This window comes from Uloborus diversus, chromosome 3 (assembly GCF_026930045.1).
Source record: "Uloborus diversus isolate 005 chromosome 3, Udiv.v.3.1, whole genome shotgun sequence".
NCBI classification, from domain to species: domain Eukaryota; kingdom Metazoa; phylum Arthropoda; class Arachnida; order Araneae; family Uloboridae; genus Uloborus; species Uloborus diversus.
Genome location: NC_072733.1, coordinates 10,105,537 through 10,120,213, shown reverse-complemented (window position 1 = coordinate 10,120,213; position 14,677 = coordinate 10,105,537). Strand labels below are relative to the sequence as shown.

At 32.4% G+C, this 14,677-nt stretch overlaps 1 protein-coding gene across 6 annotated transcripts in view; it reads right to left on the bottom strand.

Moving 5' to 3' along the window:
- The window catches only part of LOC129218172 (putative carbonic anhydrase-like protein 2), a 235,233-nt gene that overhangs the window by 26,208 nt on the left and 194,348 nt on the right, over positions 1-14,677 (bottom strand). For all 6 annotated transcript variants that reach the window (XR_008580299.1, XR_008580301.1, XR_008580302.1 and 3 more), the window contains one exon: positions 8,902-9,056. Coding sequence is in view for 2 of the 6 variants with exons in the window: in XM_054852386.1 (XP_054708361.1) it covers positions 8,902-9,056 (155 nt within the window). In the remaining 4 variants the exon portion in view is untranslated. The remainder of the gene's footprint in view (positions 1-8,901; positions 9,057-14,677) is intronic.

The window sequence follows — 14,677 nt, the reverse complement described above, 5'->3', positions numbered from 1 at the left end:
ATATATGTAATCATGGTCGCACCTGCAATTGTAAAGAAGCAAATCGTTATTAACTAACTTAATAGCTGCGTACATCGTCTAAAAAATCAAGGGCAGCCCGAAATGCAAAGGCGTAAAACTAGTTTCGACACAATTTACTACTCTCTAGACATGAAATAACAAGCAATCCAATGCTAAACAGTTGCTGACTGCAGCAGCCATAGAAAAGGAAAAAAATAAGCTCTCGTTATTTCCGACTCACTGGCGCCAGTGTTGGAAGGATAAAATAAGTTTCGAAGCATTGCGCCTCACTTCCGCTTCTAGATTTTTTGAAATAACAAAAAGCTTTCTGAATATTGAGGAGTTCGCTATTGGATGAAGGATTCTTATTATTTCGGAAACGTTTCCGATATACCCAGAAAAGTTTCCGAAATTTGTTACAGTGTAGGTCATCATAGTTGTCTTGTATTTCATTGACACAAATGTTTCATTCGAGTTGCTTTTGATTTTAAAATCTTCGCCATTATGGGGAGGGGGGACCCATTTACCCCATACTGAGGCGACCCACTTACCCCTTATATCAAAAATTTACGAGGTAAGTGGAACTCCTCCTCTGAAACGCTTATTAATAATATTTTATACCAAAGTTATTTTTGAAATATGCACTAAAAGTTAAAACTACACACGAAAGCTTAATTATAATAAAAAATAGTAAACCTAACTTGGAAACACTTCTTTGGGAAATGTTGCTTGAACTCGCAAAAAAATATTTTGCAGAATTTTTTTTTTTACTAAGTTTTATGACCTAGAAAAAATTCCGCGAAACCCAAATATATGCAAAACTAATCATTGTGATGAAATATGACATGATCAGTGTAAAAAAATTTAAAACCATATCCATAGTTCAGTTATAGGGGGTTGACCCACATCCCCCAACCAACCCTACTGAAAAATCTAGGTTTTTCGAAAATAATACTCCGGCTCCAAAACCACGATATATTCTATGTCACACATATTTAATGAATATATATGTTATTATACTATTAGGTGATCCAAAGTCAGTAGACCTTTTCAAAACCTTATAACAATATTAACAATAAAACTTGGTTGGCGCAATATAGCCCTCAAGGGCTCTTGCTCCATTAAAATCAAGCCAGTAAAAGTCGAAACGAGCCAATAAAACTTGGCTCAAGAATGCTCAGAAACACGGGAAGTTTTTGCTCGAGGTGAATTTTTTTAAAAAATATTAGTTACATTTTTGACTAAAAAGTGACGCTAGTGGTTTATTTAGAATACAATATTATCAAGCGTAAAAGAACTTGTGAACTAAGACTTTTAAGTTAGTTTATTTCATCTAATGCATTATTAAAAACAATTGTTGTATACCCATTTAAAAAAAATTATTATTTTTTGAATAAAAAAATAATTATCATTAATTACTACATAAGTCATCTAACAATGTCCCAATTCAGGGGTAATTCCTGGTCACTGAAAATTTGAAACATTTTGAATTCTATTTTCATTTTCAGGGATTCGAAGGTTGCATAGGACTTGTCTCATAACTGATCAAACGTTCACCAAAAATAAAATTTTGCCCTGAACAGTTTTTTTACAAAATTGATGTGTGCAATTTTTGATCAAGAATTACTCAGGCTTACTCCGTCACCCTAACATATTGAATGTTACTATTTGAAGTCTACTGTGCAAAAACTTGATTTCATCATCATAAAAAAAAGTAAATAAATACACGAATATTATGTGAGTGATATTCAATAAACAGTTTTTATGAACAGTTTCTGCTCTAAGAGATGATTAAAAATGGATATTTAAAAAAAAAAAAAAGATTTATTTTATCCCGTTTTTCTCGATGACACAGATCGATTTTTAACTTTCTTGTTCAGGGATGATCGACAAAGCAATCATTTTAATGTGATATAATTTTTTGTGTCAATAATCATCTTGCTAACGATTGTGCGAGTACACAAACTTGAAGCTAAAAGAAAGAGCAAACTTTGCTTTAACGTAGGACTGCAGCACAGCTGGTTAACTGTGCTTTATTTATGAATGCTGGTTAAAGCGCCCGGTTTGAGTTCTGATTTTAATTAAAATTATTTATTTCTGTTACGTGTAGTTTAATTATGAGACGAGTTTAAAAAAAGAACATTTTAAACCTTGAATATAGTTCTAAGCCTTGATAAGTTTCTGTGTAAGTAAAATGTCTCTCCAGTGGTACACAAAAATGTCACTCTTTTGGTATTTTCTATAACAGGACAGCATATCTAAAATGTAATTTGGTTATTATGGTTATTCCTTTTTTTTAACTTTATTAAACTTCTCACAAAGACTGTATACATTAAAAAAAACACACACACACACACACACCGCCACCACACACACATCTTCCGATATATAATAGCCAAAATCCCTGATCGAATAATGCTCTGACGTCCCCAACAATGAAACTCGCGCAGTAGCATGCGTAACGGTATTATTTCATTGTTAAAGCACCAAAAATTCAATAAGTCATTAATAATTTGATAAATATTTTTTGGCAATGTTTAACATACAAAGAGGTGCTTTATTTTGACAAGGCTGAACTGGATCCGGTTACTTAACTGTTTTACTGGTTAAGACTAATTTTAGGAGAATGAAGAAAGGAAAAAGGGGTTAACAACTAAGGCTACCTACCAGAGTTTAGGGTTAATCCACCGGAATTAGGGTTAACATGTTAAGTATCAAAATATCAACAAACATGCAATTGCTTCGCTCAAATGTAGAAGCAATTTTCACCCGTCATACCTTGAAAAACGGTTTTCTAATTTTTAAAGACTTAGCGATCCGAAAATGTCGGGTTTTGGGAGAATCACCAATTTGTAAATTAAATAAATAAATAAGCTTAGTTTAAAGTTTGAGACGACTTCCTTAACGTACTAAAATTCTATCATGCTAAAAATTCAAAGCAGAAGAGGAAAATAACTTATGTTTACCCCCAAATGCGCCAGTTTTCGCAAATTACGGTCAGCAATTTTTCTTTGAGAGTAACCTTCTAAAATTGCAATCTATTCTGCTACTCACATAGTGATCAAAACATTAGAATGCTTTTAATTGAATCCATTATACTTAAAGGATTTTTAACAAAATAATACTTTTGACGATTTTTTTTAACGGTACCCGATTGGAAACATCTGAAACGAAGAGGTTAATGAGAGCTACTTTTATTAAATGAAAATAAACGATTTCAGGATTTTCCCTCACAACTTTTTTTTTTTACTTAGCTATTTTTTTAACAGAGAAATCCCGTGTAATCGACCTCAATTCGCTGATCGCATTGTATCGCTCCCTGACAACGAACGTAACACAACTCAAAATTTTGGAAAAACGGACAAACTATAGATTTTAAATATTAATTTTATGCTCGTTCTTGCCATAAAACGAACACGAACTTAACTGATGCATGGTGGCGTAATAAACGATCTAATCAATAGTGACTTTAAATTAAAATTCCATAGTTTAGAGGAAAAATTTTCGAACTTTACGTATGGGGTGGTGCATTATAGATTTAAAACACAGAAATTAACCTCTAAAAATCTCATCATAATATTTTCTTCCTATAACAAAATTTGATACTAAACCATCAAAGTACTATTGCGCGAAAAACCGTTTCTTTTTCTCTCCAGTGCTGTTTATCTGTGCAGTGTCCCTTTTGTTGCCAGGGTACGCTATGGTGGGTAAATTGCTTCATATATTTAACTTGAATGCTCTCGTATAGGCCCTATCAGTGCTGTATTAGCAGAAATTAACGCAATATTTCACATAGCATGACACAGTGCATGGCCTTCAATTTGATGGAGGGTATATGTAGCATGAAACTTGGCATCTATATAGGCAATACATTGAGATAAGCATTTTAGGAGAGGAAGACATTCCAAACTTCCTAGAAGTCAAGCAGGCGGATATTGGTTTTGAACAAAATTTAAAAGACGGTTCTCTTTTATTTAAAAACCCCAGATCATCTCTATAAAAAACTAAGCATCTAAAAAACTAGCATCTTTTTTGGGTGGATTCTTTACACGTTTTGAAGTTATATAGTCTATCCAAATAACTGATAGTCCCATGATCTTAATAATGACCACATCAATATAATTTGGTAAAAAAAATAATTTTTGAATATTTAAAACTTCCTTTCACGTTTTCTTAAAAACGTACTGTTACATTGTAAGGCAATATATTCCAGAAAAATCATCGACTTGCACTAAATCCTCGGGGGAATACTAACCCCAGAAATCAAAAATTATAGTTAATCCAAAGATTTGTTTTTTAGTAATTAAGTGAAAAAATGTACTTTAATGTTAGAAAATAAATAAAAATTGGAAATCATAAGCACACCTGATAAGTATTCTTCACTTAAAAATAAAAAGTTGAATTTGTGTTTTGGAATGAATACAGCACCCTAAATAATAGAAACGAAACCAGTTTTCTCTCGATGACTTCACTGCAGTGAGAGTTACCGTTAATTTCTCAACACTTAAAAGGTTCATAAATTATGGTTACACTTAATATGGTATGCACTTAAAGGTTCACAAAAAAGGTTGATACTGCCTTTGGCCTATTAAGATAAGTTTTACCGAGTGTACCCCATGATTAAAGTTTCCAGGACCCGAATAAAGCTCTGCTCCAATGCTTTCGGACTCCTGAGATTTCACTGCATTGCAAGTGAAAGATTTAATCAGAAAACTTAATTTTTTGAAAGAAAATACGAGATTATAGTCAAATGTAGATCACATTCAGTTAAAAACTTGAAAATGGGTTCATATATTTATTTTACTAAAAAATTCGAGACATTTATTCTCACATTTCTAAGGTTGAAAGAGGAAAAAAAAACAATTACGACACAATTTAGTGCTATGTAAATAAAGTGAACAATTTCTGATACTGATGACTATTAGTATTCTTGCTCCAACTATTAGAAAAATTTCAAATAAATTGACACAGAAACTTGAGAAAATGATATAATTATTTTAAATAAATCTTTTTTTTTTTTTTTTTAAAGGTTCAACTAATAGGTAAGTTACGCTTACACATCACTTTCCCATTGTCGTGGCAATACATTCATAAGCAGATAAGTCCATTTTTGTCGCAACCAAAAGTTTTTTGAGAACAGTTTTTTTTTACAATAATGTGAAGTAAATTAACTTAATGTATTTGACACATTTGAATGACTCCATTACTGTCCAACCCTACTTATGTGATGGTAATTTTACAACTCCTTTGTCACTTCATTCGTGCAGCCTTTTCTGGAAAAGAAAAACATGTATTTGAAACTGTCGATCGGTATTAAGAACGCACATGATGAAAACATACTTCATACGTGTGTTTTAAGTTAGATGATTCAAACTTAAATACTACTCGTGAACCTTATTGAAGTTGCTTTGCAATTAACAAGACCTACTTCACAAATAACCATACTGTGAGTTCTAAATCAAGAGCTATCACGATATCAAGCAGCTAGTTCATTCATTAAGTTAAATAGGAGATTAAAAATAGGAAATAATAATAAGGGCTGGAGACACGTGTTTCGGCGCTACAAGGAACGCCTTTTACAATGCAAAAAAAAAAAAAAAAGAAATTATGGATGAAAAGACCTCTGACAAAAGATCTAGAATTTGTGCTTTTTGACATTGTTATCTCTTATTTTAGTTCATTCATTGTTTCTATACACTGTACAAAATCTCGGAAAACTCTCTGAATATACAAAAAAGCTTTCCGTAATACACAGATTCGTACGCCCTCAGCAGTTTTCTGCTCTTATCAGAAACCTTTCCCGTTTAGCAAGAAAGAAAGAGTCGACGCATGCGCAGCTCACACGGCAATTTTATAGTCCAGCACCAAATCCAAACTGAAACTTTCGTAAGCACGCAATGAAAACAAGTGCTGACTCATGTATGCGAAGTAACACTCATCGAGGGGATTAGTAGAAGTTTTGTTCCTCGCATGAATTCACTGAAGATAATTTTAAAGTCTTATATTTTCTTGCTTATGTATCGTCATGAGATTGAATTTGAAGCTATGTCACTTATTTTTAAGTACGAAGTGCAACTTCTCGACGCATGCTCGCGGAAGGAATACACAAACTGAAATTAAAAACCAAATAACTGCCGAGAGTACGCCATGTAAATTCGTTGCGTCGCATAACTTGTGTAGGTAATTTACTTTTTTCTTGGATACTTTTCTTCTTTCTACCAAATGGGTAATTTTTGTTGGCAGAATTATATTCTGTCATAAAAATCACCTTTTTGGTGACCAAAGCCTGCAAAAGACCACCACGACGAATAGGTAAGTCGCTTTGCAACTCTATTACTTTAAAGAGATTTAGTTCATATAAATCTCGTTAAAAAAAACTATTTTCCTCAGTATCATTTTTTCGTTGTGAACTATTGCAATTTGAAAATATTTTACATTACATAGAACACATATTTAAAGTGCAAGTGTGTCTAGTTTTATTCTGTAAAATTTATGAATTGAAGATGATAAAAAACTTTAAATGAGTGTTATTGTGTACTTTGTTTTTATGTGTCAATCTCAGTTAATATTTGGCTGAACATTTATGTATCAAGCATTATGAATTAAACGTTATAATATGCAAATTGTCAGGTTTGATAGTTCGTCTTTAAGGTTGCATGTTTTCATTCTCTTGTAAACAATGTAGCTAGATTGTATGAAGTAAAAAAGAAAACTATCTCTTGTAATTAGGAACATAGTGCTTCAGTATTATCTAAATGACGATATCTCTTTAAATATTTGCATTAGCGAAACGCTTTAAATTAGTTAAATGTGTATTAATTTCTTTAACAAATAGATACATATATGTATTTAAAAGTGTCTTCATTTTTTTCGTTTTACGAGCCTCAATTTTACCAAAAGCAAAAAAAAAAAAAAAAGACTTAATAAAATAATTTTGTATTTTTACACCATATTAAAGTATTTGACTTATAATTTATATGATACTTTGATTTATAATGTATATGATACTTTGATTTATAATTTATATTATACATGAAATATTATTTATCTCAGCAGAGCTTCATTAGAACGATTTATTTTAGTTTCAATGTACCTGCCCTTAAGGGAAAGAAACTGCAAATATAACAAACAAGAATTATTTCTCAATAATATATTTTTGTATATATATGAAATACACAAGCAATGAATAGCAATGAGAAAAAGAAAATTAAAAGTAGCAATTATTAGAATAAAGTTGAAAGGTTGAATTCGGAGCTCATCAGCCGTGGAAGATTCGATAAATATGGTCAAAAGACCAAAAGATATTAAACTATTTACTAAATAGAGTGTGTTTAAGCTCTAATATATGCATTACATTGGGCTAAACGCACCATATGCTAAACTGTATGCAATAAACAAGAGCTTAAACCTAAAATTAAAGGTAGGGTTTTTTTTACCTCGGCTAAATTAAGAAACAAGTCCCTATAATTTGTCTTCCTCAGGACAGTACCTACTGCATGCATACTAGTTTAATGTAGGACAGTCAGGAGGAATGTGTCAGTGGCAAAAATGGAACAGCTTCATTTACATGCCAAAATAAAAAGTAATATTATTTCATGTCATTGTTTTAAAAGTGATCATTTTTAAAAAACTATGTTATTAATATACAATGTACATATGGGGAGAAGACGAGGGGCGTTCACCACGCAAACTGTGCAATTGACATTTTCAGGGGGTTGTTTTTTCAAGGGGGGGGGGCGCTTCATAGCATTTTATGGGTGCACCATCACTCTTATGGTGGGGGGGGGGGGATTCTCGTATATATGAAATGGAATAATCATGTAATAGAGTTCAATGTTTTAATAAATAAAATATATATTGCATTTTGCGCACACTGTAAAAATAAAATCAGTAACCTCTATTTTGAATAAGTATTTATATTTGTGATGAGCTGGAAAAGGGCAAGAACAGAAGAATCAACCCGAATGGTTCCAGAAGGAGGACTTGGTGTCATATTTAAATTCATCAATTTCTCTGTTGGTACTTTTCGGTACACTTTGTTCGTCAGAGAAATTAACTTGAGGTGAACGAATTCCGGAACGCGAAGGGTAGGTAAGTCCTGTCAAATTTTATCCGAAGATAAAAGCTATCAAGTTTGATACAAGATATGTTTTTAAGTTCTGCATTAAAAATACAATATGTTGATAGTTTTGTCTTGAAAATATTGAGAGAAAAACTGAAGTTTAAGATTGTTTAACAAACAATCCCCACTTTTCAGAAGGTACCCCCCCCTCCAATTCCCCGACGATTTTGTGATTAGGAATGAAACTACTAGATTATTTCATAATTTTTCAAAAATTTATAACTGTGCATATGTTATGCTGTTAACCATGCTATTTGTCATTAGAAATTCAAAAAAAAAAAAAAAATCACGAATGATTCTAAAATTGCCTGTATTATTGCTCTTAGATATGAAAGAATTGAAACTGATATGGTATGCTATACTATAATAAAGAATTATATTTTAGAAAAAATCACGGAAAAAGGATTCCGAAATTCTCGGAAACGTTTTCGAAAATTGTTTGGAGAATTCCGAAATACTCGGAAACGTTTGCGAAACTTTCATGAACCACAGCTGCACAGAATACTCAGAAACATTTCTGGAAATTACGGAAAGAGGATTCCGAAATACTCAGAAACGTTTTTGAAAATTACAGAAAGAGGATTCCTAAATACTCAGACACGTTTCTGGACATTACAGAAAGAGGATTCCGAAATACTCAGAAACGTTTTTGAAACTTTTATGAACCACAGCTGCACGATATACTCAGAAACGTTTCCGGATTTTTTTTTACAGTGTAGAACAGAATAAAACTGGTTAAAAAATAGATGATTTAAATTGCATGAAACAGTAAAGGTTACCTGCTGTTTGGTGATATAAATGGGCCGATTCATGACGATCCAGGTAACTGTTTCTTGGCATCCTGGCATTGTCAAAGATCCTTCATATGTCATGAAAAATTCTGTGTCAGGCAAGAGGTCGCGTACGGATAAATGTTGTAAATGAGCTTCTTGACCTGAAAAAAAAGCACAAACACTCATATTTTTATATTTGTCAGCTCAAATTGCGAAAATCCTCCTTGAAATACAATTAGGTACCTAGGCAAGCTCTCAGTGCGACATTTGTAGTTTCGAATTTAAAAAAAGTAAGAGGATTGAACAAAATAATGATTTTACTAAGCGAAAATAAAAAAAAAGTTTTTCTTGTTCATCAAACGGTATACATTGCTTAATCTAGACAGTTTTAAATACCGTGGCAGAAAACACTGCATCACCTGCGAAAATGTGGAAAATTGCACAACTTCACGTATATGTTTTATGCAATAATGGTACTTTAATGATAAAACACATTTGCACAGGAAAATTTAAAAAAAAAAAAATAGTAAGCATGCTTCCGATAATGAGCATTTTCATAAAAAAAGTGTATATCTGAATAGGTATACAATTTTTATTTGAGAGTTGTTTTCAGCACGAGAATAATATTAAAAATTTTTTTTTTTTTTGAAGTAGCAGTAATATTTTCAGAATCATTTTTTTTGCACAAGAATTATTTTCAGCTATAAATATTTTCAGCTTATTTTGAGTTGAAAATAATTCTGAAGTAACTCAAATCCACTAAAAAATATCTTGCCATAAATTACAAAAGTGCATAAATAAATTTTTTGAGAATATGTTCTTTGAATAAACAACTGATACATTTTGACAATTTTCAACTATCGTTAGCTTAAGCATATCCAATTTCCATAATACTTCGAAATTTCAGCCGTTTAGGTTTTCTGTTGTTTTTCATGCTCAAATAATGCTCGTTCTGCTCTGCTTCGTTTCAAGTGTTAAGAAAAACTGTCAGTTCTAATGAAATAGATGTGCTTGTTAAAAAAGAATCTGAACACCTGTTTTTGACTGAAATTCGTGGGAAAAAAGCAGCTCCAAAAACTTTTCTTTTCAGTCAAAAATAATATCGATTTACGATGTAGCTGATGTTAGCGGAAGGTCGAGAATAATTTTGCGTTGTAGATGGATACATTGCTTTTGTTTTACCACGTGATATAAAATGTGGCTATTAATTACGGAGCTTATTATTTCCGCGTATTTTTTAAGCGATTATTATACTACTTCATGCGTATGCTTAGAAGAAGTTACAAAAAAGTGCTCAAAACCAACAAAGACAATTACAAAATTGTTTTACAATACTTGTTTGTTAGCTCAAATTATGTCCGTTTGTTGCTGTATTTTCTAGGGTAATCTAGAGTAAATAATTGACCTACATGCAGCTATTTTTACATTTTCAAATGCTTTAACCAAAAGGATTCAGATTCTGAATATAAGTAACAAAAAGGCATTTAAATCTAACGAACAGAACTACAAATTATCGTACACTCTCTGCCAAAAGTTAAACAAAGGAAAATGTTAATTTCTGGAAGCCAATCTGAATTAGAGAAGCTGCAATAATTTTCAGAGGTAGAGTGAATAATGTATTTATTAACTAATGATCAACTATTGGAAGTGAGTGTATGTGTTGATATAATCACGCAAAAACACGTTGCTCTAATCATGTAAAATGTAAGAGAAATACTGGTGATTAGCACCCCCAAATAGTATAGCTAAACTCTAACGAAAGAAAAAAATATAGTAGAAGTTTTTTTCTTCTCTTCATCGCTGTTATTTTAAGACTAGCCGCGTTCCCTGGCGTTGCACCGTCTACATCGAAAGTAAAAATTGTGGAAAGTGACGCACATTCCGCAATCAGGCAAAGAAAAAATAAGCAAAAAAAAGAAAAAAACTAATTTGAATTCTGAAATTTTGAATTCAAATTATGTTTTTCGCAATCACGAGTTTTGGCAGGACCCTACTCATTGGAGTTATTGTTTCTAGAAACGGCTTCTGTCCCCTCAAGCCTGCCCCTCCTTCTGGGTGGTTACATGTGTATAGTTGTGTGTGTGAGTGTAGACGTGCGTGAATGTGTAGGCTAGGCTTGTGTGTGTGCGTAAACTTACGTGTATGCACGTAGGCGTGAGTGTATGTGAGTACAGGCGGGTGTGTGTGTGTGTGTGTGTGTGTGTCAGCGTGAATGTGTGTCAGTGTATATGTGTGTAAAGGCGTGCGCGTGTGTGTGTGAGAGTGTGTATGTGCGCGTATGTGTGAAGGACATGCATGCCACCTGATTCCAGGTGACAATGGTCAGAACCACAGGAGGCGTGCCTGCAGAGGCCGATAGGCGGCGGTGCTGCAGAGGCCATTGGTCCAAGCTGAAAAAGGAGCCACAACATCAAGGACGGTCAAATGAAAACAATAAGCAATCGTGATTGCTCAAAAAGTGTTTAATTTACCGCCAATGTGTAAAAAAGAGCAATTTTGTGACAAAAAATTTAAATGTAGATCTTTCTGGATTTTTTTATCAAATTCCTGAAATTTAGTAATTGTTGTTAATCGGTAGTAAACTATTCGTTTCATAGGCATTCTTACGGATCCCCTCCCCTTCGGGAATCCCGGAACATCAAGGATAAATTTGGCAAAGATGAGTAAACTGGATTTGTATAAGGAACATACACACACACACACACACACTCATACATCCATTTTTATGCACATATAGATAGCAATATTTACAAAAGTTTGGTAGTTGTAATGTTTCATTTTAAGGAAAAAATGACCAAACACAAAACTTATGCGTTCATGGCATATTTTCATCATACCAGAGAATGACTTTGAACTATTTTTGGATGAACATAAATTAGAAATACCAAGGGAAAAGATTTTTCAGACTTTCCAGGTTATAATATTAGGATTTTGATTTCAGAATATTAGATATGGGAAACGAAATTACCAGCAAAACAGATTACGTTGATTGTTATACAAGCTTTTTAATAGTTCAATGTCGATATTTTCCCAAACAAGCTTATGCCAAAACAATCTTTTTAAACCGTGAAATGTTTGAAAAACATAGTAGTTTAACGCGTATCTACACACCTTAAATCATGAAAATTGACTAATATATAGATATTGTTTCAGAATTTTTTTCTTTCCTTCAACTTTAAAATGCTGTTTAAAATTCGAATAATATCTCTAGTTAAAGATTTTTCATTTGTGGCTACATAAAATTCCCCATCTCTAAAACCTTTAAGTCAATTTCTAAAGAAAAATTATCATTAAAAAATCTCCTTAACATCTTTATTGATGCAGGAAACATAAAGAATAGTATTAGAAATAAACATCAGCTAAAATCGTGTGCCTATACAAATTAGATTTTAAGCTATTGTGTTTCGGAAAAACATGTTAACTATCGGATTAAATTTAACTAGATAATTAAAAATGAATGTACTATGATTTGTTCACATTATGATGGTTTTAATCATGTGCCAGAGACCTACAGTAAAAAAATACAGGATTTTTAAAGTGAAAATAATCAGGTGATGTGCGTATACCTGAAGAAATACAGGTTGTCCGAAATGACTTTGATGTATTTTAAAAATTCGAGAAAAACAGCAATTGTCGTATGGATTTGCGGTTTGCACTATAATACTTCGTAGGTTCAAGAATTTTTTATGACATGTGGTAAAAGAAAAGAAAGAAAAAGAAAGAAGTTTAATTATAAGTGATCGCTGTATTGTCGAAGTAAGAAAAACAAACGTCATGTGAGGTGTTTAGTCATTTTATTAAACAGAAAGTATTATCTTTTTTAACCAGAGTTGAACGTGTGCACCGTATGTTGCTCGAACCCAGGGCTGTTCGGAGTCGGAGTCGTTAGAAAACATGCCAACTCCGACTCCGGGATTCTTTTTTTCTTTCATTTTCACTGACTCTCCTTGCATTTTTTAAAAACTGACTACCAATTGAAATGTTAGGCAACAAAACATGTATAAAAAGCTACTAATGAGAAAATAACTGCCATTATGGCAATCAGCTAGCTTGAGTGCTTACTGAACTTTCTGTAGCCGTCCCTCAGTTTGCTCAGTTTGCTTGCTTTTTTAATTAACTTATAGCAACTGTCAGCAAACGGTTTTGTTGCCTAACATTTTCAAGTAATCACTTTCAAATAAAAATAGAAATATAGTGTTTTGGGTTCGATCGCAGTTATAAAATAGTAAAAGGAACGTAACAATTTAGTAAATCGAGGCCCGTAGCTCAGGTGGAAACTTTTGAGGGTGATCGGCAAATTCAACTAAGCTCTGGCGCGAAAGCACGAATCCAAAAGATGCGATGAAATAATCTGTTTTTTTTTTTTTTTCTTTATTAAGACAATTTCTCACTTCTTTCACTCGCTTGGTTCTCAATAAAAAGTATGGAATAAATAAGTGTAAATAATTTTTTGATTACAACACTCAATAATTGCAGTTAATCTTAAAATCTTCAAATAAAGATTAATTCTAAAGCAGCCAATAAAATTTAAATTAAAAATTTAGCGTCGAAGAAATATAGGTATAGTAAAAGCTATTCGTATAAATTTGTAAACCGCCGCATTTTGTGTAAAATTAGCTCCTGACGTATATGTGCCCTATTTTTGCTGAAATTTTATTGATGAAGTATAATTTAAAATATATTCGGGAAAATTTTCAGAATTAAAGTATTTATATTTTTTATAAACTCTGAAATTAACTTTGGGTGTCACCTACCAGATGGGTGTCACCCGGGTCAAACCACCCCCTTTCAAGAGCTTGGACTTTGAAAAAAAGCTTTTTTTCTTTCAAGTTACAGCTTTCAAAATTTGAAAGCACACGATTTGATCTATATCTATTTGTTAAACATTAAAGGGGGGGGGGGGGAATTACAGCTAATCCTTTTCAATTTTTTTAAAGGGATTTTTAAGTCATCTCACTTTTGAACTTGTAACTATTGGAAAATTTGATTTTTGAATTGAATTTATAACGTTGTATGCGTCTTGAGTTTACAATAAAAAACAAAATGCGAAATTTTCATAAAAAAGTAATGATATTTCAATCTCTGTTTAGAGGTTTTCCCCTTTCCCCTGAAGGAAGAGAGGAAAAAGAAGAAATACAATTTAAAATTTTTTTTTTAAATCCGGAGAAGGAGTTGGAGTCGGAGTCGGGCGTTTCAAAATCTCGGAGTCGGGGTCGGAGTCGGGCATTTTCCTTCCGAGTCCGCAGCCCTGCTCGAACCACATCTAAACGGCACTCAAGTTCATCCCATTTCCACAAATGGTACACACATTGACCTCTGGTAATGAAAGATGTTGCTTTCTGTTTTATAAAATGATTAAATACCTATAACATGGCGTTTTTCTTACTGTGACGATGCAGTAATTACTTTTAAAATTACACTTTTTTCTTTCTCTTTTTTTTCTCTTTTATTTTTACCACGTCATAAAAAAAATCTTGAACCTGTGAAGTATTGTCAGCGGCGTAGCTTAGGATTCTGCCGCCCGGGGCAGTCACCAAATTTGCCGCCCCTCTTACATTGTCCTGCTGTATGCCCCCTCTCCCCATACACAACAAAAAACAACATGATTAATATTTTACAGAACGAAAAAAAGATTTTATTATCTGAAACATTGTTTTACATTTTAATATTATCTTCAACAAAAAATACTGTTGATCGAAAAATTCCAACAAATATTTTTCAAAAATTATTGCATTATGAGAGACAATATTTTAACTAGATAAAAACATTTAAAACATGATCT